We start from the raw sequence: 27,500 nt of genomic DNA on the forward strand, positions 1-27,500 counted from the left end.
GTACAGACAGCATATACAAGTATGTACTATAACCCATACTAATACCATAACCCTAGTACAGACAGGCTGAGAGAGTACGAGGCCCAGCTGCAGTACAGACAGCATATACAAGTATGTACTATAACCCATACTAATATCTATCTATACTAATATCTATCTATACTAATACCATAACCCTAGTACAGACAGGCTGAGAGAGTACGAGGCCCAGCTGCAGTACAGACAGCATATACAAGTATGTACTATAACCCATACTAATACCATAACCCTAGTACAGACAGGCTGAGAGTATGAGGCGCAGCTGCAGTACAGACAGCATATACAAGTATGTACTATAACCCATACTAATATCTATCTATACTAATACCATAACCCTAGTACAGACAGGCTGAGAGAGTACGAGGCGCAGCTGCAGTATAGACAGCATATACAAGTATGTACTATACTCATAAACCATACTAATACCATACTACATACAGGTAGGCAGTAAGGTAAGGTAGGTAAGAGCCAGCTGAGAGAGTAAGAGGCACAGCTGCAGTACAGACAGCATATACAGGTACACTACATACTAATAGGCCTACTACTAACCATACTAATATCTATCTATACTAATACCATAAACCTAGTACAGACAGGCTGAGGGAGTACGAGGCCCAGCTGCAGTACAGACAGCATATACAAGTATGTACTATATATATACCATACTATGATCCCCATACTACACCCTAACCCTAGTACAGACACTACAGACACTACAGACAGGCTGAAAGAGTACGAGTCTGTGTCTGTACGAGGCCCAGCTGCACTACAGACAGTACAGACAGGTAATCCCATACTAATACATACAAGTAGAGGGAATGTTATGCTGCTACGAATGTAATATCTCCAGAACTCTTTGAGGGATTCTCTTCGCTCTTTGCACTAATGTCCACTCTCTCTCTCTCTCTCTCTCTCTCTCTCTCTCTCTCTCTCTCTCTCTCTCTCTCTCTCTCTCTCTCTCTGTCTCTCTCTCTCTCTCTCTCACTCTGACTCAAAGATGAACTGAATAGATTCTGGAGGTCAAAGGTCAAAGGTCACTGTGATCTTCCACAGTGTGAGGTCTCAGTGACCTTGTACCATAGTGTATCTTCTCAGGAGCTTTACCTTCTTTAAAGCATCGACTACCAACACTGGACTTTCCCTGGGAGGAGATGTATGGATGTAGTCACGTGAATGTGTGTATTCTCCCAGAATTGTGTCACTAACAGGTGTGTGTGTGTGTGTGTGTGTGTGTGTGTGTGTGTGTGTGTGTGTGTGTGTGTGTGTGTGTGCATGTGTTTGTTTCAGGTTTTCATCGACAGATTTCGTTTCAACGCAAACAGAGCGGCTCAAGTACAGAGCAAACTGAAGCTGCTGGAGAGACTGTGAGGAAACACTCACACACACACACACACACACACACACACACACACACACACACACACACACACACACACACACACACACACACACACACACACACCATAACATACACACACACACACACACCATGACATACACACTCACTCACTCACACACACACACACCATAACATACACACACACACTCACTCACACACACACACACAGTCTCACTCACTCACTCACACACAGCATAACTCACTCACACACACACACACACACACACACACACACACACACACACACACACACACACACACACACACACACACCATGACATACACACAGTCACTCACTCACTCACACACACACACACACACACACACACACACACACACACACACACACACACACCTAACATGTCCATTGACTCTCCCTCTCTCTGTCTTCTCTCTCCAGACCTGAACTGAAGCCTCTGGACAAAGAGATAGAAGTCACTCTAAGGTAAAGATCCTGTCTGTCTCTCTGTCTGTCTGTCTGTCTGTCTGTCTGTCTGTCTGTCTGTCTGTCTGTCTGTCTGTCTGTCTGTCTGTCTGTCTGTCTGTCTGTCTGCCTGTCTGTCTGTCACTCTAAAGGCCAGGACACACCAGTCCGACTTGTTTCTACTTGTTCCGACTACGCAAAAAATGGAGTCGGCCGTTTCAGGAAGCTCCAGGCTTCCCGTCGCGGCCAGAGAACACACCAAACTGACTGCTGACTTTCCGTACGCTCTGCGCTTGCGCGGGACGTAATGTCTCCATAACAGCAGGCGGCGCTAATCTGTATTGTGGCCCGAAAAAATACGAAAGCCGGAAATGATGGGACAGCTCTCTAGAGCATAAACATAGATAGAAATACGTATTTATATTTATGGACCATAAGAGCACCATTTTTAGCAGAGAGTGTGGAGCATGGTGTCGAGCAGTCAACAAGGGTTGATGCATGTGAGTACTCGCTGAACGAAACAAACAAACACATTAAAACGATGGCTAGCTGTTGTTAGCTATTTGTGCTACCCGCCTCACTTCCGGGCTTCACTGATTCGCTAGCCCTCCACCAATCAAATTGCTCCAAATGAAAGACGGTCGGCTGCCGATTGAACATGTTCAATCGGCTCAAAACAAGCCCGACGACCTCTACGTCGGCCGACGTCACGGCACACACCAAACAGATTCGTCTCCCGACCCCCTATCGACTCAACGACGGCGATTTTCGGGCTGGTGTGTCCTGGCCTTTAGGTAAACTCATCAGACTTTCACTGTTTAAGAAATATTTAAAAGTTGAATGATATTTTTATATAGTTTTTCTTAATGCCTTTGTCATGGGGGTACACTCACCCAGGAACAACAGCTGACGTAGTAAAAACACTACCACTTTAGTCCAAAGGGGGGCGCTAGAACTAACACACACTGAAAGTTCCTCAGAGCAGCTTTTAACTTAATGTAAAGTGATGTTATAGAGACATTTTGAATTATATTATTATGATAATATTGCAAAGTATTTTGTCTAGAATGTTCCTTGATTTCTCTGTAATGTGCGTTAGTCTCTCTGTCCATGTCTCTAAACGTATTAATCCATATCTTGTGTGTGTGTGTGTGTGTGTGTGTGTGTGTGTGTGTGTGTGTGTGTCTGTCTCTGTCTGTCTGTCTCTTTGTCTCTGTCTGTCTCTCTGTCTGTCTGTCTGTCTCTCTGTGTGTCTGTCTGTCTCTCTGCCTGTCTGTCTGTCTGTCTGTCTGTCTGTCTGTCTGTCTGTCTGTCTGTCTGTCTGTCTCTCTCTCTGTCTGTCTCTCTGCCTGTCTGTCTCTCTCTCTCTCTGCCTGTCTGTCTGTCTCTCTCTCTGTCTGTCTGTCTGTCTGTCTGTCTGTCTGTCTGTCTCTCTGTCTGTCTGTCTGTCTGTCTGTCTCTCTCTGCCTGCCTGCCTGCCTGCCTGTCTGTCTGTCTGCCTGTCTGTCTGCCTGCCTGTCTGTCTGTCTCTCTCCCTGTCTGTCTGTTGCAGGTTCCCTGATAACTTTGAGAAGCTGTCCCCTCCCATCCTGCAGTTAGATGAAGTGGAGTTCTACTACAGTAAAGACAAACTGCTCTTCACTGGACTCAACCTGTCTGCTGACCTGGAGTCTAGAATCTGTATAGTACGTATATCTGTCTGTCTCTCTGCCTCACTGTCTGTCTGTCTGTCTGTCTCACTGTCTGTCTGTCTGTCTCTCTGTCTGTCTGTCTGTCTGTCTGTCTGTCTGTCTGTCTGTCTGTATGTCTGTCTAAGTTTTATAATCTTTATGAACATTTATCTTAAATCTGATTTTCTTAAAAAGCTTATTGAGACTTTGATAGCACATTTTGACTTTCTAGAACCAGGTTTAAAGCCCTACTTCACCTGGTGGGAATATGAAGGTGTATTGAACTCTGAGATCCTATGTAGTATAAATGTGCAAAAACAAATGAAATCGGATCATCCTAGCCTGAGGAAAGGCAGAAAGAGTGTTTTATGGTCTCACTGTCTAACCCTTCATTTTACCATATGTGACATCACACATGGGAAAATGTAGGGTTAGGATTAACAGGACAGCTGGGCCAAGGGAAGACTGAGGGAAGAAAAACCTCATTCATTATATTATAATAGTGATTTTATAATGATAGAACGCCGGTTCCGTTTGGGTGAAGTATTCCTTTAAAGATAAATATTTATTACTCTGAATATTCAACCATCATATAGATGGATGGATGGATGGATGGATGGATGGATAGATAGATAGATAGATAGATAGAATTGCTGTGTTGCTTAAGCCTTCCTAACCTGACACATATCATCACCACCAACACAGAAATGTAGAATAATATAGATAACTGTGTGTGTTGTTGTGAGTGTGACCCTGAACTCACCGCGTTGTGTTCGTGGTCAGGTGGGAGAGAACGGCGCTGGTAAATCTACCATCCTCAAGCTGCTGATGGGAGAGCTCACACCTGTCAACGGAATCAGACAGGCTCACAGGTGAGGGGGAACGCACCAATGAGAGAGCAGCGTTTAGACTGCTCACTTAAAGTCTCTACGAGGAACTTTTAAATATTTCTGAAACAGTCTCATTTTTCCTCTGATGATCATAAATTACATGTAACAGCAAACGAGACCATCAGTGCAAAGAATGCTATTTTGATATAGTTTTTCTTAATGCCTTTGTCATGGGTATACGCTCACCCAGGAACAACAGCTGGCGTGGTAAAAACACTACCGCTTTAGTCCAAAGGGGGGCGCTAGAATTAACACACACTGAAAGTTCCTCAGAGAACCTTTAAACTATGAACTAATGATATTTATACAGAAGTTAATTAAGGAAAATGTTATGTTGGATGTTTTTACTGACCTGTCTGTCTTTCTGTCTATCTCTCTCCCCCCCTCCCCTTGTCTATCTGTCTGTCTGCCTCCCGCCCTTCCCCCCTCCCTGTCCGTCCCCCGTCCCCCTTGTCTATCTGTCTGTCTGTCTGTCTCCCGCCCTTCCTGCCTGTCTCTATCTGCCTGTCTGTCTGTCTCCCCCCTCCCCCTGTCTACCTGTCTGTCTATCTGCCTTTCTGTCTGTCTACCTGTCTACCTGTCTGTCTGCCTGTCTATCTGTCTGTCTGTCTGTCTCCCGCCCTTCCTGCCTGTCTCTATCTGCCTGTCTGTCTGTCTCCCCCCTCCCCCTGTCTACCTGTCTGTCTATCTGCCTTTCTGTCTGTCTACCTGTCTACCTGTCTGTCTGTCTGTCTACCTGCCTGCCTGTCTGCCTGTCTGTCTGTCTGTCTGTCTGTCTCCCCCCAGAGCTCTAAAGATTGGTTACTTCTCTCAGCATCATGTAGACCAGTTGGACCTGAACGTCTGCTCCATAGAACTTCTGCTCAACAAGTTCCCTGGTGAGACGCTGCTATCTGCTATCCATTCTCCTTTATCCTGTTTCAGATTCATGTTCATAAAAACAAGTCATTGAGATCCCTCTAGAAAGCCTGCTGTCTCTGCATATCTGCTATCACTACTCTGTTCACTCTGTAGGACTTTCAATTACAGATTCATTTGGGTTATGAATGAGGAAAAATGACTAGTTAACAACACTTCTAACCCTAACCCTGTGTGTGCCTCTCTCTCTCTCTCTCTGTCTGTCTGTCTCTCCCTCCCTCTCCCTCTCCCTCTGTGTATGTGTGTGTGTGTGTCTCTCTCTCTCTCTCTGTCTCTGTCTCTCTCTCCCCCCCCCCCCCCTCTCTCTCTCTCTCTCCCCCCCTCTCCCTCTCTCCCTCCCTCTCCCTCCCCCTCCCTCTCTCCCTCCCTCTCCCTCTGTGTATGTGTGTCTCTCTCCCCCCTTCCCTCTCCCCTCTCCCCCCCACCCCCCTCTCTCTCTCCCTCCCTCCCTCCCTCCCTCCCTCTCTCTCTCCCTCCCTCTCTCCCCCAGGTAAGACGGAGGAGGAGTACCGTCACCAGTTAGGAGGTTATGGGATCACAGGAGAGCTGTCCACGCGGCCTGTAGCCAGTCTGTCTGGAGGACAGAAGAGCAGGGTGGCCTTCGCTCAGATGACTATGCCCTGGTAAGTGTGTGTGTGTGTGTGTGTCTCTGTGTGTGTGTGTGTGTGTGCGTGTGTGTGTGTGTGTGTGTCAGCCAGTGGGCGACTGTGTCTCAGGTGGTAGAGCGGGTCGGCCGATGATCAAAGGGTTGGAGGTTCGATCCCCGCCCTGCCACCTGTGTCATGGTTGTTGTGTCCTTGGGCAAGACACTTCACCCACCTTACCTCGTGTGAATGTCGATAGTTAGCCTGCTGCTATCGGTGTATGAATGTGTGTGTGAATGGTAACGTGGGAATGGAAAACAGGTCTCCCTTGTAAAAGAGTCTTCGGTCTCAATGGGATTTACCTGGAGAAATAAAGGTTAAAAAAAAAAAGACAGTTACAGACAGACAGACAGACAGACAGACAGACAGACAGACAGACAGACAGACAGACAGACAGACAGACAGACAGGCAGACAGTAACTCTCCTGTCTCTCTTTCAGTCCAAACTTCTACATCCTTGACGAGCCGACTAATCATCTGGACATGGAGACCATCGAGGCTCTGGCCAAGTCCCTCAACAAGTACAAGGTGTGTGTGTGTGTGTGTGTGTGTGTGTGTGTGTGTGTGTGTGTGTGTGTGTGTGTGTGTGTGTGTGTGTGTGTGTGTGTGTGTGTGTGTGTGTGTGTGTGTGTGTGTGTGTGTGTGTGTGTGTGTCTCTGTGTGTCTGTGTGTGTGTGTGTGTGTGTGTGTGTGTGTGTGTAGCTTGGGGCATGTCCACCATCTTGTTTTCACTGGGTTAAGGCTGGCAGGGCTCTCCAGCAGGACATCCAAACAGCTGTCAAAGTTCTGCTCCATATCAGCGGTGACAGGCAGTGTGGCGCAGGAGATGTTTTTTATACCCTTGAACACTGTCCTATCTCATTTCTGGAAATATTTGAATCCTGTCTGTTGTAATGTGATTGGTGGACTCAAATAAAGAATTAAAATGTGATGTCACTGAGACGCTGCTCCCTGATTGGTCCCTGAGATCTACAGGTTTAACTCAGCGATAATACCTAGGGGCCAGTACGGCAGACAGTGCATATCCTCACACAGCAGTGTTTGTGCCACGAACTGGGGACACTGACTGTAACCCTCCGATTTTAGAACTAAACAGACTTCTTTCAATATTGATAGATGGTTGTAGAAATATACAGACACAAACAGACAAGGTTTAGTCAAATAAACACCTGAATGTACATGTTGGACCTTTGATTTATACTAGTATGAAAGAAGACATGTTATGGAAGAGAGGGAGAGAGAGAGAGAGAGAGAGAGAGATAGAGTATGAAAGAAGACATGTTATGGAAGAGAGATGCTGACTAGACTAAAATAAAAAAATGAAAAAAATGACAGTGCTTGAAAAAATATTGATTTTGCCTGCTGTTTTTCCAAAGCATTTCCTAACTCTGTCTGTTTGTCTCTCTCCCTCTCTCTCTCTCTCTCTCTCTCTCTCTCTGTCTCTCTCTCTCTCTCTCCCCCCCCCTCTCTCTCTCTCTCTGTCTCTCTTCCCCCCTCTCTCTCTCTCTCTCTCTCTCTCCCTCCCTATCCCTCTCTCTCCCTCCCTATCTCTCTCTCTCTCTCTCTCTCCCCCCCCCCTCTCTCTCTCTCTCTCTCCCTCCCTATCCCTCTCTCTCTCTCTCTCTCTCTCCCCCCCTCTCTCTCTCTCTCTCTTCCCCCCTCTCTCTGTCTCTCTCTCTCTCTGTCTCTCTCTCCCTCTCTCTCTCTCTGTCTCTCTCTCTCTCTCTCTCTGTCTCTCTCTCTCTCTCTCCCCCTCTCTCTCTCTCTCTCCCTCCCTATCCCTCTCTCTCTCTCTCTCTGTCTCTCTCTCTCTCTCTGTCTCTCTCCCTCTCTCTCTCTCTCTCTCTCTCCCCCCCCCTCTCTCTCTCTCTCTTCCAGGGCGGGGTGATTTTGGTCTCCCATGACGAGCGACTGATTCGTTTGGTGTGTAAGGAGCTGTGGGTGTGTGACGTGGGTAAAGTGTCCCGCGTCGAGGGGGGCTTCGACGAGTACCGGGACATCCTACAGGAACAGTTCAGAAAGGAGGGGTACCTTTAAACGCCCGCCCACTTTACCCCCACAGCAACCAACCGGAGGCCAGAAGAGACAAGCAGGCCGGACTGTCTGTCTGCCGATTGGCCCGTGCCCCTTGTGATGTCATAGAGAACTATACAGGAGAAAGGGGAGGAGTCAAAGGAAAGAAAAGGAAAGCAAAGCGCCGTTGTTTATTCATCCGTCACTTGAAACCTTTAGATTGTGTTTTGTATCAGCGAGCGGCCGCCAGACAAGCTGTTTATTTACTACAATAAAACCCATCAGATCATGTGTGTGCTTTCAGGTCTTTTCTGGTTACACTTGTTTGCTTGTATTTACACTATGGCTGTGTTCCAGTGCCCATACTTTCTACTATTTAGTTTGGTAGAAAAAAGATTTAGGATGTCCTGATTCTTGTGGCCAGATTTAGGATGGTTAGAAGTACCCAGATGTCCTACTAGATCCGGCCGAGATTGTTAGTGTTGAAAACGGCATGCTATTTGGGCGATTCTGACCCACAATCCAGTGTGCGCTGGAAGTGACGTCAGATCGACAGAGCCTCCGTATGAAAACAACCGGGGATGAGACGGATATAAATGCAAGAGGCAAGATCAAGGAGCAATGTTATGATGAAATAAATAGTTAAAATATGTCTCAAGTGTAGCATACTGCATGCTAATTAGATTATTTTTATGGTCAGATGTAGTATGGAGGAGAGGAGAGAGAAAGAGGAGATTTGGAGGGCAGGGTGAATGTCTTTCCAGCCTGATTCAAACCAGTGAGGCTGTGATACATGTGTCTGGCCACAGGGGGGCGCTGTATAGGAGAAATATACAGACGCAAACAGACAAGGTTTAGTCAAATAAACACCTAATAATAATAATGGATAGGATTTATATAGCGCTTTATTCCCTAAGGACTCAAAGACGCTTTACAGGGTTCCAGGTTCCATTCATTCACACACAGTCATACTGGTGGTGGTAAACTACGATAGTAGCCACAGCTGCCCTGGGGCAGACCATAGATAATGATATGGATGCATAGTATGGATGTAGCATCCGGGCTGACCTCAGTTATTGACCTGAATGTACACTTTGGACCTTTGACATTTTCTTCTTAAAAACCTTCTAAACATTCTGAAAACACATTTTAATGGGGCTTTCCAAACAAGTTGGGAGTGGTATGTTTCTGACCTCCTTCCAGGAAAATATAAAAACCTGCATATTAGTCTGAATCCTAAATCTGCTCTGTAAAGACTGTGGACACTGATATGTTTTAAATTAAGATTTTAACTAACTTTATCAAACATCTATATTTTTGTTTTTAAGGAGATACACATTTACACATAGTAAGATAGAGATATCGACACATTCACTTATATATTCAAACATTTCTGGAAAAATATTAATACAAAAAAGTGTCAGTCATCAACTGGCGAAATGCCAACGACGCTGAAGTTGGCAGCCGATTCGCAGCAGCCGATTCGGCAGTTTTAAGGAAAAGTTAAGGGATTCTTAACGAGCGGCATGGAGCGACCGATTCTCCGTTGTTTAACCTCCTAAATCGCCGCGGTAAAGGCAAGGCCATTTCTATAGCACAATTCAGACACAAGGCCACTCTAAGTGCTTTACATGCTTTACATAAGACCTGCCTGCTCAATGTACAAAATGTAATATTAATATTTGTAATTCTCCGCTCAGGAGGATAATTCAGATTATTGGCGGAGGTGATTTTACACCAATGAGGACATATTTCCATACGGCTTTTGTGTTAAATAGTTTTTTTTTACTCTACTTACAGTTGTGTTCAAAATAATACAGTCTAACATCACCAACCAGATCAATCACTTTTTTTGGAAGAAATTATATTTCTACAAATACTAGACCAGTCGGCGCAGTAGAGTAATAGAGCAGCTGTTTGTTTGTCTTCAAAAACTGATAAATAAAAAGTGTTTAAAGTAAAGAAAAACAATGACAACCCCAGTTCACCTCTCAATGCACTTTGCATTCCCATGAAATGTTTCTACATGAAGAATTACTCAGACAGTAACAAGACAGATCCCAAGACGACAGGTGTTCTGGCAGTGAATTAATGTTATTCAGGGCCTTAGTTTCATCACTTCATGGAAACAGGTGTGGGTGATTTTCATTAGTATTTTCAAACCCATCGTTGTTTGTTTAGTCTGGTAGTGGAAAGTCTCATAGGCCCAATACTGACCCCAGATCATTTGACATCTAGAACCTCACCACTAGATGAAGCTAAATACTCCAATATTACACACTGTACCTTTAAAGTCACAGAACAAACAAGTCGAACGTAATAATTGGTTTTCCACCAGAAGTGAAACTCAACATTAGACTTTCTCTCCACTTGTTCCTGTTTTTAATCAAATAGTTTCTAAACAAACCCGCTCCTCGGAAACTGCACCTTTAAAATAAAATTGGAAAACAAAAATTCCCCAGCAGTTGTAAAGGCACATATAGACCAGAAGAGGGCGCTATGCTTTAACGCATGTTGAGGTGATGCTGCAGTTTACTGTCACATTCCTCCGGTCACATGTGGAGCAACATGAACCCCTCAACTTTTATATAATTTTTCAGCAAGAAACTATTCAAACTTCTAAATATTGCACATATTTCATAGCCTACATTGTGTGTATTCAACTGTTCAACTCATTTCATACTATTGAGACCTTTTCAAGTTTTTCCTTCACACTCAGCTATCCAGTTCAGCGTTGTTTAACATCTTATTATTAATACGACTTTGGTTTGATTTTAATTTGACAGATTAATGTTGATTTGGCTGCACCTTTAAAGGGACACTGTGTAACATTTTAAGTAATTTAGCTAAAATCAATATCCTCATTCATAAATATGTCCTCATTGGTGTAAAATCACCTCTGCCAATAATCTGAATTATCCTCCTGAGCGGAGAATTACAAATATTAATATACATTTTGTACATTGAGCGGGCAAGTCTTATGGAGGCATCCATGTTGGTTGGAATGTCATCAGGTGCATTGTTTAAAATGTAGAATTGTTCTTGTCCTTGAAGGCCACTGTAGCTTCTGTTATTATTCTAAAGGGGTGGGGTTACCCAGGGAGCGTTGCATTCTAGAACTTTCTTGATGATGTCATATTACACAGTGGCCCCTTTCAGAAAAGTAAGGCAATGTAATGCTGTGTTTTTGAGACTTTTGGACTGATTCCAAAAGGAGCAAATCACTTACTGAACCTTTAAGACTTGACTTGACACTTAGACTCTTTCTTACTTTCTTTTTTCATGTCTTTCAACTTATATATAATTTTTCAGCAAGAAACTTTTCAAACTTCTAAATATTGCACATATTTCATAGCCTTTACGTTGTGTGTATTCAACTTTTCAACTCATTTCATACTATTGAGACCTTTTCAAGTTTTTCCAAGCCTTCACACTCAGCTATCCAGTTCAGCGTTTTCAGCCTCCAGTATTAATATTTTTTAGTTACATTTATTACTCTCTGAATGCAGAAGATTGACTCATGCTTATGTTTAGCATTTACACATTAACACACATGAAAACACTCAGTTTCTATAATATAAAGTATGAAGCCAAGACATTTCTCAATCAAATTAGTTTTTATTGATTCAGTGAAAAGCAAGAAGTAGCAGAATAAGACACATAGCTCCAATATGTTATTAGCTGTTTAACATCTTAGTATTAATACGACTTTGGTTTGATTTTAACAGATTGTTTAAAACACTGAACCCAAACAGCGTTGATACATTCTGGAATGGACAGTAATATAACTGTAAAGAAATAAATCTAATTGCTTTTTATATCGAAGAAAAAGAGAAAAGAGGTTCAATAAACCATCACCAAAATGATTTCACACCAGCAGGACAGTTTGCAGTCTGATTATTACCTGGGGCTGAGATCACAGACCACCTCCGTATTATATTAGGAGGCCTCACCAGGTAAAGCTAATGCTGTGAGAATGGGGCTTGTTGGAATTAGGGTGATGGATTCTTAAACTTTTACTGTTTATAACAGATGTACTCATTCATGCCCTTATTGCCTGCGTTGAGATCTTTTTTAATTACGGAGGCACCATTTCTTTGATAAAATGACACAGCACCTTTTTCGAGAAGCAGTAGGATGGCCTTGATGGGTTCGCTTCCCTGCCTCTTGTACCACAGGTAGACTGATCTACTATCTGATCCTGTTCCCTCGTTGAGGTCCTGATCCACAAGGTTGTAATCCTGCAGCCGGTATTGCTCATACTCGCTGCCAGAGATGGAGACTTGCAGGTCGGTGAGCGCTCTCTTGGGGTCAGTGGTCTGACGATACCAGATGAAGATATCCCTTCCTCCTGCGCCCCTGTTGGTATCTTCATCCAGACGGATGTAACCGGCATCGAATAAGCCGTAATCTGAGCTGTAGGAGTCAGTGGCGGTGAGATCACAGATGTAGGTCTGCTGCGCTCTCCTCAGCCACATGTAGACATCGCGGCCTCCCGCCGTACGGTTCACATCACAGGCCAGCCTCTCCCAGCCGTTACCAAACTTCTGGGCGTCATCAGCTGAGTTGGTTGTGAAATCAATGTCGACGATGGGAGTGTCATACTCTCCGGAGCCTCTATAGAACCACAGGAAGACGTCACTGCCGCCTGCTCCAGAATTGAGATCTCTATTGATCTTCTTGTAGCTGGTGTTGATCAGGCCTTGGGACATGGAATCCTTGTATGTGAGCTGGAGCCTCGTGATGGGCTCGGAGCCGTCTTTCCTGTACCAGAGGAAGATGTCCTTTCCTCCGGCCCCCTTGTTCAGATCAACAGAGATCTTGGTGTAACCCCACCGTTTGAGATCCCGCTCCTGACTGCCATACATGGACACAGCGACGTCGGTGATGTAGTCGGCCATTGTGGAACCTGTGAACAACAAAGAAGAGCTTTAGAAAACAATCTTTTAATTTTTCATTTCAAAAATGTTATTCAAGGATAAGCCCCTTGAGATGTATCATCTCGTTTTCGAGGGGGTCCTCAAAACAAAACAAAACAAAAAACAGACAACATACAATACAAATACAATACACAAAACAAACTATTCAAAACAAACACACACAGTACATACACAGGCTCTCACAATTATCCAAAAATAGCAACAATGAAAATAATTAAATAAATAAACCATAACAAAAACAAATAAATATGTGCATTCAAAAACAAGAGCAAGGTGATTTAAGATAAATAAGCAAATAAATCTTGAAGCGTAAAGAAGTGATTGATCTAAGTGAAAAAGGCAAATTATTCCAGTCTGAGTCTCCCAACTTCTTTAAATATTCTAGGGACCACAAAAAAAGGTTGTTGAATGTGTCTGAGTGAATATGATGAAGTAAATGGAACTAGATGCTGCTTGAGATAAACAGGATAATCAAAATCAATGCATTTAAAAACAAAAAGCAACCAATGAAAATGTCTCCTCAAGTCAGGGGGAAGCCACTTGAGTTGGTCATACATAAAACAACGATGTGTTTGATAAGGACACCTCAGAACAAATCTACAAATATTATTAAAAGCTACATTTAAAGGCTGTAGATGTGTATCTGCAGTATTCTCAATACTTCAATCAACAAAGGAAGATGCATGACTGGTAAGGCAAGACACAGCAGGTGGAGGCTTAAAAATTCAAATTTAAAAAACTGGTAAACTGATAGATTTTAGTCTATTTATCTTCCATAACATGTCTTCTTTCATACTCTATCTCTCTCTCCATCTCTCTCTCCCTCTCTCTCTCTCTCTCTCTCTCTCTCCCTATCTCTCTCTCTCTCCCTCTCTCTCCCTCTCTTCCATAACGTCTTCTTTCATACTAGTATAAATCAAAGGTCCAAAATTCATCCAGGTGTTTATTTGACTAAACCTTGTCTGTTTGCGTCTGTATATTTCTCCTATACGACCATCTTTAACGGACATTATCTCAATGTTAGTTTGTTTCAATACTTTGAACCACAAACTAAATTCTCAACTTCTAAAGCACTTACATCAACTAAACTTTCCATGATCATTCTCAGCACTATTCTGAAGGTTATTACAGAAGGATTTGTTCATATGTTGTTCACTGTCTGATTTATGAAACATTTTCTGCTTAACATTTTAAGGACTTGTACATTGTTTTTTTTTTATCTATTTAAAAAAGGTCTGTGTCCAAAATCTGTTGAGTAAAATCTTTGGACCCTAATATGTAGTAAAAATGAAATGAAGATTGTTTTATCTTCTTACTGTTAGATTTTAGTTTTTATAAAGAGCAGATTTACATCATAGTTAGATATCACCACATTTGAATATTCATTCAATCTTTTCAACGACACAAAATAAATGAATTAAGATCTGAAATAGAAGAATATATTATCCAGAGATAAATGTGAATTAATAATAATAAAAATTCTGAAATACTTACGTGTGCTGAAGCTGACAGTGATTGACAGGCAGGCAGACAGGCAGGCAGGCAGACAGACAGGCAGACAGACAGGCAGGCAGGCAGGCAGAAGAAGTCAACTGATGAGCTGAGTTCTGATGTTCCTACCCAGAGTCCGCTGTCTTTATATAGAGACCTGACATGCTGGGGCTGGTTGTGACATCACCACTTCTCTGGAATTCTATGGTCAGTCCTTCCCACTTTCAACAAAGTTAGGCAAGTTTGGCACCACTTTGAGGAAGAAGTATTAATCAAGACAAAAAAGAGAAAAACTTGAACACCCACACACACAAAATAAAACACACACTCACTCACTCACTCACTCACTCACTCATACACTCACTCACTCACTCACTCATACACTCACTCACTCACTCACTCACTCACTCACTTACTCACTCACTCACTCACTCACTCACTCACTCACTCACACACACGTTTGTACATGCTGTACCTGTGAGAAGATTAATTGACATAATACATTCCCTAGCCCCTTACCCTAACCCTAACCATCCAAACTAAATGCCTAACCCCAACCCTTACACTAACCCTAACATAAACCTAATTCATACCTGAACCTTAAAACCTAGTGTTAACCCTCAAACAGCCCTTTAAAGGCCTGTCCTTAAAACCTAGTGTTAACCCTCAAACAGCCCTTTAAAGGCCTGTCCTTAAAACCTAGTGTTAACCCTCAAACAGCCCTTTAAAGGCCTGTCCTTAAAACCTAGTGTTAACCCTCAAACAGCCCTGTCCCAAAGTGAGAACTGGACAAAAAGTCCTCAGTCTCTCATAAAACACACACACACACACACACACACACACACACACACACACACACACACACACACACACACACACACACACACACACACACACACACACACACACACACACACACACACACACACACACACACACATTAAAGGAGTGATGTCAGATGAATGTTTACCTCTTTCTCTGTAAGTTGCCAATAATTTTGACAGTGATGTGCAATGGCAGCAATTTAAATTAAATGGGTGAAAGTACAATATAGCCTAATTAAAACAGTTACAGGTAGAGTTTGGCAGATTTAAGATAGTTTGTTTAAATTAGTTAAAGGATATTAAAGCCACTATGAGTAACTTGGTCCCTTTGGACAAAAGCGGTAGTATTTTTACGACGCCCGCTGTCGTGAAGCTGTTTTCTAGCTCGTGCCGGGCGTGCGAGATTCAAATGATCAGGAAGCAATATGGTGCATGTCCGTGTGTTGAAAGTGTGAGGGCACCGGACTCTTTTCGGCTCCGTGAGAGTGGTTAGTGACACAGCATCAACTAATGCCAGTCAGTGCTACACACACCTGATTGCAATGAGTTGATGCAGTGTCACCTAACTACTCTCTCTCACGGAGCTGAAAGATTACGTGTCCTCACAGAAAGTGAATGAACGAGAGACGGCAGTTAGTATGGATCACGATGAGGTAATGTGTTTGTGTTGTTGTAAATAATGACTATTTCAGATAATGGTTATCTGATGATGGTGAAGCAAAGCAAACTTTGTGTTAGTACCAACCGCTCATTCATTTAGGAGTAAACACTGCAGTCTAGTTTCGCTCCGTGAAATTGTGTATACGTTGCTTGGCAACGCCCTCCCGCCCGTCTCACTCTCCCTTTTAGCTTTTCTTCATTGCATTTTCTTTTTTTTCTTTGATGGTTCAGCCCCGTTATCAGTCATTATGACGACAAATAACTGTCTCAAACAAGGCTCCCGCTCCCCTTCCCTCACCTGGAGGGATAGGCTTCTCAAATCACGTTGCTGTGCCACACTGAAATCTGCGACCAATACGGATATGTGACCATAGAGCCTGCACGAGCGAACCGAAAATCGGACTGGATGTACGACCAGATCAAATGCAGTAATACAAACTATATAAAAACTAGTGCTGTCAGTTAAACGCGTTATTAACGGCGTTAACGCAAACCCATTTTAACGGCGTCAATTTTTTTATCGTGCGATTAACGCTCGTCATGGCCTATATTGTTATTTGCACTGAATTGCAAATTGTGATATTTTAGAAGAAATACACTGAATTACAATGGTGTAGACATCATTGTAATTCAGTGTATTTCTTCTTTAATATCATAATTAGAATGGGTGTGATAAGAGCATTACAATGAGAAACAATAATGGGACAAAAAGAAATCAAGGGACATTCAGGCTAGAATAAATAAAAATGCGATTTCCAGCATAGGTTATCATTCAATAGTTTCATTCTGTGGAGTTTAGAAGGAGTATAATAGCAATGGTGAACAGGGCCGCTGCTCCCTATACGCAGGGTACGCAGAGCACGTAGGGAGTACTCTCAAAAAATAAGGCGCGTTTCACTCAATTACACTTAAGATAAGTGTAATTCACAAAGCATTTTAGCGCTAAAACTAGCTCCTAAATCTATGAAACTAAGTCACTAAGAGTAAATCACAGACAACCATTTGATGGTGTTTTGGAGAGATTTAATGCTAGTGAGCTTTACAAAAGGTACCTTAATAGCTGTAAGGGTTTAATGATCTTAGTAAAGCTATGTTTAGAAAGTATAGACACATTTATATTTATTATATTTATATAAAATAATATTTATTAAGTTCCTTTTCCTGCAGTTGCTTGCACTGAAAGTTACTGTTGGTGTCACGTTTGGGTTTAATTTGTTACTAGAGTAGGCCTATATGTTTTATTCTTATCTTTTCTCCACTTTTCTTTACTCACTAAATTGACAACCCCAGTTCACCTCTCAATACACTTTGCATTCCCATGAAATGTTTCTACATGAAGAATTACTGAAACAGTAATCAATAGGCCTATTGTTTACTGCTTCAGTAATAAGCTACTGCCAGAAAATGTCTTGCAATCCCAAGACATGTTCTGGCTGAACATAAAAAGGTGATTTATGGCTTTAGTTTCAACACTTCATGGGAACACGGGAGTGGGTGATTTTCGTTGTATTTTCAAACTCATCGTTGTTTGTTTGGCTTCAAGCGGTTACTGATTACACCCAAACTAATGAAAACACATAGGTGACACATAGCATTCACCACACCAACGCTTATTAAACCTGGCACAAGAAGAAAGAATTCTATTGCGAAATATTTCACTCTTATTTTGTGGGTTAAAATAATTGAGCACAACATTTTTTATATTGTGTGTCTCTCTGTGAAATGAAATGTGTTGTTCAGCGTAGACGTCATTATCTGTATCTGTTCAACCAACAGAATAATCTGTATATGTATCTGTATTCGGATATGAAGCCGGAAATGGCCGGGGCTTATGTCTGAATATTTATTTTTGCAATTATTGTCCCTTCAGTGCATCAAACTGATTTAATATTGGCATATCATTAATTATGAGATACATTTCTACCTCATACTGTACTTTTCATCCGTTTCTCTCTCTCATTATAAGTTATATGAACTGTCTGAGCCCCACTAGCCCTTTGACTGGGGGATATAATGAACATTCAGAATCTGAAACAGAACAGTGTTACATCACAGTAATTCAATTTGTCTGTTTTATTTTTTCATCTTTTTCTCCCTTTTTATTTTTAACTCAACAAAGTTTTATGATATTTCGATTTTATCTAATCGATCTATTTTGCCCAATTTATTTCCCTCTACTCTCTCACTCACTCTGTCGCTCTATCTCTCCCTTTTTTTTCTAACTTGGTTCAATTAATAATTACTTTGGATCAGGAAACAGCGCTTAGTGCTCTACAAGTGTTCAACGCACAAAGATTTTACTTTTTTCAGCTTATCTCTAAGTTATAAACAGATTGTATGAACTAAACAGGCGAAGCGTCACATATGGAATATTTAAAGATGGATTTAGTCTATTTAATAGCATTATACAGCCCGCTGCCTGCTACTAGAGAGACGTGGTCCATGTTCAGAGGTCTGAAATAAATGAAAGGCAGGAAGGGCTGACGGTGACTTCAGGGTGCAGATAATTCCAGCGCAGTGGAGAGAGACCGCGGGTCACGGAGCCATGCATAAATACATTCAGCCGGTCTTTCTCCTCTCCGCCGCGGCAGCGGAGATGAACAGCTGATCGGTGCCACTAAGGCGGAACACGCTGCGTCAATTTAGCGCTTAATAATAGGCTACTTGAATAAGTATTTTTTCCCCGAATATAACGAGACTATTCGGGAAGTAAAAATATTCTAAAATAAATTGCAATTTCTTGGAAATATCTGTATACATTTTTATTGCAATTTTACTGTATTTTACTTTTTTCAAGGAAGAGAAAAACTGTGTAAAATAATTTAGAAACCATACTAAGGAAGCTTTCCACTTACTGCAATGGATATGCTCTTTACCCATAAGGATGATTATGTTAATCATCTACTTCAAATCTAAACCTTTTTCTAAGAAAGTCCGGATAGGTTTTATAGATTATTTTCAAATGAGTCTCTGTGACTTTAGGATAAATGGGCCATTTGATACATTTGAAATCCGTATTTGGGACTTGGACACATAATCCTCTGTTATAGTCGAAAAATATTTCAGATTTCAAAATGTCACCAATAAATTTGTTATTACATTTTTTATCGTATAAATGACACTGATTGATTACTAAATTTGGTAAAGATGGCAAAGGTCTTGTACTAGAATACAACAAAGTGTTTTGAATTAGCTGTAATAGTGGTAATGGTATCGATTTACAAATCTTATTATATTCCCTTTGAGTACAGTTTAGATTATATTTGTATAGAAAGGCTGTATGTTCTAAAAAATTACCATAATCATCAATTATATCACAAACACAATGCCCCTTGTAGACCATTCATTAAAAAACACTGATTTTCTCTTTAGTGTAGTGACCCATTATTCCACAGGGTAGAGCCATGGGGAGAACCATTATGGGTAAATATAATTTTCCAATATTGAAGGACTTGTTTGTGGAAGTTTGATAATTTAACAGGAATCTTAGATACTTTAAAATCACATTGTAAAAGAAATTCAAGCCCGCCTATTTTCTTAAATAGCCTAGATCTAGGTAGGCCTAGGCCTATATGAAACCATATGGAATCTGGTTGTGACAAATATGTTTTCAGCCATTTAATCTTAAAGGTCCCAAACATTGATTCAAAATCCAATGCTTTAATACCACCATTATCATACTCTTTAACTAACTGTGATTTTTTTATGTAATGGGTTTTATTTCTCCAAAGGATTGATATCGTAGATGGGGTGGAGGCCCGGTAGAAACGAGAGTAGAACAGAACGGGGAAATACCTGGCGTTTGTTGACAGCTTGATTTTGAGGCTTTGTGTTTCGCGCTGTGCATGTACACCGTGCCTCGTATAAATTGCCGGGTACCGGTGTGGTGCCAAAAAGTGATCGGCCGCCATAAAGTGATTTCAGCCGCGGGAGCGCGCGCAACCTGTTTAAACTGGGCTATATCGCCTCGAAACGTGTGTGCGGCAGCAACTTCTGATCAAACATGCTACTCAATAGCACTACAGGATTATTGTCCGCTGTATTAACACATATATGTCTTTTAAGGCGACCAGACATCAACGTTGGACGGGGATCGACCCCGTTTTTGGTGGCTCTCTGTGCATCAAGGTGAAATAAAATAACGTGATTAAGGCATTAGGCATAGGCTATTGGTTTTTGATTTGTTTATGTGTACCGTGAGTCAATTATCCTGCTTTTTGTTTTTAAACCACTGTAATTGAAATTATTTCTGTTTTATATAGGCTACCTTAAAATGAGTTGTTAACATTCATGATATCACAATTAAATAGATTATATCCTATCCAGTGTCTATTACCAGCTGAAACAATCAAAGCCAGTTCCAGGAGTAGGCCAGTTCTGCATTCTGAATGAAATGCTTTTACTTTATTGGAATAATCTTATAACTGACACATTGCTAAAGCTAAATAAAAAATTGCAACTCATTATTAACTTTCTCTCTCTCATTTAATATCTGTTACACAAAAAAACAACTAGGCCCTAACTATCTGTTCGAATATGAAATAAAAGCAAATTTTGAAAAAGGATGTGAAAATGTGTCCATTCAGCTATCAGATACAGTCAGTGAAATTCCAAAGAAGAGGGAAATAAAACTTTGAGTAAACTTGTTAATCTGTAACAAGATACAGATGTTGACCTTGAAGCTACAATCGTTCAAAGTTTTTTATTTGTCATGTGCTCAACAATTACAATAGCAGTTGTTGAAATGGTAATTCTTGTTTTCCCAGACTTTCAACAGTGCCACAGACATACAGAGTGCAAGTCAAGTAAATGAATAATATACATATACATGATGTGGCACCACATGTCAGACGGCATCTGGCAGAACCACTTGAACAGGGGTTTTTACTTGAATAGTTACACAAATAATGATGTATTCAAAATAAATCCATTTACTATTTAATTTTTGTAAGCTAAAGTGTTACATTGGCTGTATGGTCGTTGGTAGTGTATAACCTACCACACTGTTTTGTAAGAAATTATATTTTCCAATCAAGCTCTCTTTTTCAAGGTTGGGAGGGGTCTTAGATTGTTTTTCTGCCATGCTGATAATAGACTTTTTAAAAGGCTCCTGTGTAGCCTGAAGAACATCACTCACTATGACTATTTTACATCATAGGGCTACTAACTGGACCCAATGCTTCTTCAAGTAATCTGAAAATCACAGTGGCCATCATTACATCCCAATAACAATATCAAAGATGAAACATTTCAACAAATGTAGGCATGTTGACAAGTGAAGACAGTAAAAATGACTTAGGCCTATTTGCACCCCCTGCTGCCCAAAAATGAAAATGTTGCTTTTATTTGAAAATGAGATTTTTTTATTTATTCTTCATCTAAATCTGATCTAAATGTAAACTATGATTTTACCCATATTAGGTTACATTGCTATTTTTTTTACATGGGCCTAGCGTCTGTATTATGTGTCCCACTGATTCACATTAAAAAAAATTACATTTTGAACTGATCTTGAGAATAAGTGTGGACAGCTTTGTGTTTATAACTGCATCTGTTGGAAATAATATACATTTAGGCTGGGCCTATGAAATGGATTTCAGAACTCCTAGCCAAGGACACCTAATTTGATAGTTTGCACAATAATCTTATTTTGTAGGAATACAAACTTTTGGTATAATTACAAGGAAAAATCTCTGAACACAAATATTAACTTTAGAGACAAGTACAGCACTCATGTGATTTGCTGAAAGGAAGAGACAGGAAGGAAGACATGTTCTCAAAATTGAAAATCCTTTTTTCAAATTTCAAACTGGCAGGCTTTGCAAATAAATTTGCCCCTCCTGCCTTTCTTTGGCGTCTTTGCACAGCTTTTGTGAAACCATCGTTCACAACTGTCACAGCCAATCTGGATTAGAAAAAACGAGAAAAAAAACACACATTTAAAGTTAAGTAGTTGCAAAACATTTCTCAGTTAAAAGCTGACCATCGTGAAAACTATTGTTTTTTAAGTTTAGAATTAGGCTATTTTAGAATTATTGTGTCCATTTACTGTGGACTTTAAATATAATGTCTAGTTGATTTTTGAAGATGATCCTTTTAAACTGAACCTGAGAAGTATGTAAATTGCATTAAAGATTTGTGAACCATCAGATTGAGAGCCAGACCATCATTCAGCCGAGGAAGCTTCAAAGTACATATAGTATAAAATATAAGCCATTACCCAGTCAGTGTCACCATCCTTCTCTCCGCAAAAATGACACAGGTCTTTCAAGTCACCTATAAAGACAAGTGGATAATAATGAACTTTTACTAATCATAAGCAATGTTTTTCTGCGCAAATAATAATGATATGATCAATTTAATGATAGGTCTAGTTAAACAAGTATTCACAGCTAAAATCAAGTTGCCATCCAGTCTTATCAATGATATGTGGTTTAACATAATGTATAATATTTTTATGTTTTAAGAGACACCTGTGTTTTGAAGGAGAGAGACGGCATTCTGCTGTCTCATGTCTTCAATGCCTGCTTTGGAGTTTTCAAATGCCATAGGACAACCCCCCACAACCATTTAAGGGGGTGTAAGGCTTCGGGGGGGGGGAGTTAGGGACACAGGTGCGGACCAAGGGGTTTCTAAAAGTTATCCCCGAAGGGATAACCACTAAATCGCAACGCGACACTGGGAGGGGCAGAAAACAAAAAGCACAAAGTTGTGCAGGGCCACACAGGCTACCTTTTAATATAGAAAACTAAAACAAGAACAAAACCACCGCTGCCAAGCAGCTGAACGGACACACACACAAAACAGAAGACTTAGACACACAGGGAGCACTCAGAGACAACCTCTCACTACCTCTGAAGGTGAGATAATGAGCAGCACAGAGCACTGGGATCTCATTCTCAGGGCATATATCATCTCCTCACACCTGGGTCCAATCAGCGCCACACACCTGATGGCAGTGAGGAAATCAGTCACCATTCTCACGGAGGCGAAAGATTCCGTGGACTCACAGGGCTGAAATCTACCGTTTCCTCACAGGTTTCAGCTGGTAATAGACACTGGATGGGATAAAATATATGTATTGTGATGCTCATGAATGTTAACAACTCATTTTAAGGCATATAAAACATGTCAGTATCAAGATAGGGCTTGAGATTACAGTGGTTTAAAAACAAAAAGCAGGATAATTGACTCACGGTACACATAAACAAATCAAAAACCAATAGCCTATGCCTAATGCCTTAATCACGTTATTTTATTTCACCTTGATGCACAGAGAGCCACCAAAAACGGGGTCGATCCCCGTACAACATTGATGTCTGGTCGCCTTAAAAGACATGTATGTGTTAATACAGCGGACAATAATCCTGTAGTGCTATTGAGTAGTATGATTGATCAGAAGTTGCTGCCGCACACACGTTTCGAGGCGATATAGCCCAGTTTAAACAGGCTGTACGCGCTCCTGCGGCTGAAATCACTTTATGGCGGCCGATCACTTTTTGGCACCACACCTGTTTCAGCCAGGCAGGAAAATCCTTGTTGGATAGCCAAATGTCGTTTAATTTACACTTTCCCATGATGCTGGCCGACTGCTTCTCATGCTGCTACTGCTACCTGAGCGACGTGCGTCTGCTCTGAGTCACGGCCGCAAACAAATGTGTTGTTGGTTCCGCTCTCGTGATTGCGCGACATTTAACTATTCAGCAATTTATTAAATAAATGTTACATATTATTTTTAGATTTGAGACCAATTACAGTCATAAAATCCTACTTACCATGTGTTAACATTTTTAAGACCTTTGAAAGATGGATTTAAGACTTTTTAATGCTATGTAAGGCCTTATTTTTAGATTTATGAATTTAAGACTTTTTAAGGAATCGCGGGAACCCTGTTTTCAGTAAATGTTTGTTTGTGGTTTTGTCTTCAACAGCGGAGGAATAAAAAGTGTTTAAAGTAAAGAAAAACAATGACAACCCCAGTTCACCTCTCAATACACTTTGCATTCCCATGAAATGTTTCTACATGAATAAATACTCAGACAGTAATCAATAGGCCTATTGTTTACTGCTTCAGTAATAAGATACTGACAGAAAATGTCTTGCAATCCCAAGACATGTTCTGGCTGAACATAAAAAGGTGATTTATGGCTTTAGTTTCAACACTTCATGGGAACACGGGAGTGGGTGATTTTCGTTGTATTTTCAAACTCATCGTTGTTTGTTTGGCTTCAAGCGGTTACTGATTACACCCAAACTAATGAAAACACATAGGTGACACATAGCATTCACCACACCCACGCTTATTAAACCTGGCACAAGAAGAAAGAATTCTATTGCGAAATATTTCACTCTTATTTTGTGGGTTAAAATAATTGAGCACAACATATTTTTATATTGTGTGTCTCTCTGTGAAATGAAATGTGTTAATACACATTAAAGGCCTATTTCACCGGTGGGAATATGAAGGTGTATTGAATTCTGAGATCCTATTTAGTATAAATGTGCAAATTTTGCAAAAATTTAAATTGGTTCATCCTAGCCTGAGAAAAGGCAGAAAAGTGTTTTATGGTCTCACTGTCTAACCCTACATTTATCTTTCTGTGACGTCACAGTAAGAAAAATGTAGGGTTAATTTTTTGTGCACATTTATACTACATAGGATCTCAGAATTCAATACACCTTCATATTCCCACCGGTGAAATAGGCCTTTAATGTTCAGACGTTAATATCCTTCCTACGCACTACCCCTTTAAAATGTCCACAGTACACGATGAAAGTCATTCTCTCACTGCAGATTAATGTTGAAAGAAATAAAGCCTTCAGTGGATTGTAGAGTGGGTCCCTGTACCAGTTAGTCTGAATCATCTCTGAATGTGCAGTGTGTAGAAGTTATCATAATTTTTCAGAACCAATATTAAACTCTGGTTGCGTTCCGAATCTCATACTTTCTACTATATAGTATGTAGAAAGAAGATTTAGGATGTCCCGATTCTTGTGGCCAGATTTAGGATGGTTAGAAGTACCCGGATGTCCTACTTCCGGCCAAGATTGTTAGTGTTGAAAACTGCATCCTATTTGGGCGATTCTGACCCACAATCCAGTGCGCACGTGAAGTGACGTCACATCGACGAAGCCTCCATATGAAAACAAACGGGGATGAGACGGATATAAAAGCAAGAGGCAAGATCAAGGTGCAATGTTATGATGAAATAAGAGAGTAAAAGTATGTCCCAATAGTATGCCTACTGCATCCTAACTAGATTATTTTTATCGTCGGATGTAGTATGTAGAATAGAAAAAAGAAAGAGTATGAGATTCGGAACGCACCCCATGTGTTAAGTTATACTAAAGCTGATGGTTTGAATACTGCACAAAGCAATTGACTTAGGACATCTGGGTGTTTTTCAGCATACTGCAGCTGACATCATGTATTGGGACAAACTAAATCTGTTTCTACCAAACTAAATAGCAGAGAAGGACGGGGACTGGAACACAGGCGATGCACCAAATCAGCAGCTATATTCATAATAAAAAATATTTTGAGATGAAATCTTTGTTTCTCTGAACAGATTTGGGGCGACTGTGTCTCAGTTGGTAGAGCGGGTCGGCTGATGATCAAAGGGTTGGAAAAGAGTCTTCGGACTCAATGGGATTTACCTGTAGAAATAAAGGTTAAAGAAAAAGAAAAAAGACATGAGGTCAATAACTAAAGAACAGATCTTGGATGCAGCCTTTTTTCTTTTTATAAATCAAAAAATAGCCTACTCTCTAGAGGTTAAAAAAAATGCATTTTAAGAAGAAAATGTCTCATAAGTCAAGACAATGAACAAATCCTACTGTAACAACCTGCAGAAAAGTGCTAAGAATTTAAAGTTTAGTGGTAAGTGCTTTAGAAGTTGAGATTTTTGGTTCAGAGTATTGAAAAAACCGAAAGTTGAAATAATGTCCGTTAAAGGAGAGGATGTGATACATGTGTGGCCATAGGAGGGCGCTGCAGACCACATTTTCCTCTTACAATGACGTCGAGTTAGTACAGACACACAATATACAATGAGAATACACAACAAGCTTACAAAGAGACAACAATAATTAAAACATTCAGATCAATTGAATGAAGCAGAACAATAGCATAATTAAAACAGTTACAAGTGGAGTGGGGCTGATTCAAAATAATAACTTTAAATTGGTTAACAGTTATGAGTGTATTTATTTTAATTGTATGTTGTAGGCTGTTCCAGGAGTCAGGGGCACTGTGGCTAAAAGCAGTTTTACCAAGGTCAGACCGGGCCATATGAAGACAATGACTTCAATGGTCAATGCAATTGTTTGTAAAGCTATTTTCTGATAACGGCCGGGTTTATTCATTCATCTGTCACCAGTTTATTTATTTAATGTTTAACTGTATTCATTTCAATCTTCATATAGTCTTGTCCCTGATCTTGTATTGTACTTCACCTGACGTTGAATGTGGTGTATGAGAATTGTGGTTGATTGTTCTTATTGTATCATGGTGCCTTCTTGGCTAAAGGTCATTCTTGAAAAAGAGATTTTAATCTCAATGAATTTTACCTGGTTAAATAAAGGATATTGATTGATTGATTGATTGAATGAATGACAGATTTATGATAATCATTTTATTTTTAACACAAGTCCATTTAGTAAAAACAGTTCCCCAAAGTAGCCAAATCTCTCTTGTGAAAGCTTTGTCCCTTCCCCCCCGCGCCCCCCCCCCCCCCCACACACACACCAACATTTAGGTTGCGTTCCGAATCGCATACTTTCTACTATATAGTATGTAGAAAAAAGATTTAGGATGTCCCGATTCTTGTGGCCAGATTTAGGATGGTTAGAAGTACCCGGATGTCCTACTTCATGCGGCCAAGATTGTTAGTGTTGAAAACTGCATCCTATATGGGCGATTCTGACCCACAATCCAGTGCGCACGTGAAGTGATGTCAATTCGACGAAGCCTCCATATGAAAACAAACGGGGATGAGACGGATATAAAAGCAAGAGGCAAGATCAAGGTGCAATGTTATGATGAAATAAGAGAGTAAAAGTATGTCCCAATAGTATGCCTACTGCATCCTAACTAGATTCTTTTTATCGTCGGATGTAGTATGTAGAATAGAAAAAAGAAAGAGGAGGAGATTCGGAACGCAACCATAATATTTTTTATCACAGAATGTTTCAGCATTTTACACAGTGCAGTGGTCTAGGACAAAAGTGGACACACAAAACTGAGAGCTCTGTGCTCTGAAATGTTTATTATTGTATCTACTTGCACCTTTTGAAATGGGAATTTATAAAAGTATGTAAAACAATCTAGAGAAATGCTCTTAGACCTCAGACAAACACAAAGCTAGCTACATTGACCCTTTGTTTGCATTCCAGTTTAAAGAGCCTAGGCTGAGTATTAACACTGGGTTATTTTTCAGCACACACACAGTACAGACAGGTAGTGGATCATGAGGAGATATTCACTGATTTTGACAAAAAGTGATTTTGACAACAAGCGTTCTCCAGAATCTACAGCCCATTCTAAACACACACACACACAGACAGACAGACATAAACACACACACACA

At 40.7% G+C, this 27,500-nt stretch overlaps 3 protein-coding genes across 5 annotated transcripts in view; 1 reads left to right on the plus strand and 2 right to left on the minus strand.

Annotated features, from left to right (window-relative positions):
* Window positions 1-8,288, plus strand: part of abcf3 (ATP-binding cassette, sub-family F (GCN20), member 3) — a 22,143-nt gene extending 13,855 nt beyond the window's left edge. For all 3 annotated transcript variants that reach the window (XM_080025225.1, XM_080025227.1, XM_080025226.1), the window contains 8 exons: window positions 1,327-1,403; window positions 1,839-1,883; window positions 3,415-3,547; window positions 4,316-4,404; window positions 5,209-5,300; window positions 5,831-5,963; window positions 6,425-6,512; window positions 7,863-8,288. In XM_080025225.1, the coding sequence (XP_079881351.1) occupies window positions 1,327-1,403; window positions 1,839-1,883; window positions 3,415-3,547; window positions 4,316-4,404; window positions 5,209-5,300; window positions 5,831-5,963; window positions 6,425-6,512; window positions 7,863-8,021 (816 nt within the window). In that variant the 3' untranslated portion in view covers window positions 8,022-8,288. The remainder of the gene's footprint in view (window positions 1-1,326; window positions 1,404-1,838; window positions 1,884-3,414; window positions 3,548-4,315; window positions 4,405-5,208; window positions 5,301-5,830; window positions 5,964-6,424; window positions 6,513-7,862) is intronic.
* Window positions 8,289-11,595: 3,307 nt separating this feature from the next.
* Window positions 11,596-14,587, minus strand: LOC307248752 (uncharacterized protein). The gene is made up of 2 exons (XM_080025244.1): window positions 14,432-14,587; window positions 11,596-12,906 (listed from the first exon to the last, which is right to left on the minus strand). Exon 2 carries the CDS (start codon window positions 12,896-12,898, stop codon window positions 12,014-12,016), a length of 885 nt encoding a protein of 294 aa, XP_079881370.1. The 5' UTR covers window positions 12,899-12,906; window positions 14,432-14,587; the 3' UTR covers window positions 11,596-12,013.
* Window positions 14,588-26,862: 12,275 nt separating this feature from the next.
* The window catches only part of LOC307248747 (uncharacterized protein), a 9,251-nt gene continuing 8,613 nt past the window's right edge, over window positions 26,863-27,500 (minus strand). Inside the window, exon 7 of the mRNA XM_080025239.1 lies at window positions 26,863-27,500. This exon is cut by the window's right edge and continues 488 nt beyond it. The gene's annotated coding sequence lies outside the window, so the exon portion shown is untranslated.

The sequence above is a fragment of the Ammodytes marinus genome (genome assembly GCF_949987685.1).
Source record: "Ammodytes marinus genome assembly, chromosome: 3".
NCBI lineage: Eukaryota > Metazoa > Chordata > Actinopteri > Uranoscopiformes > Ammodytidae > Ammodytes > Ammodytes marinus.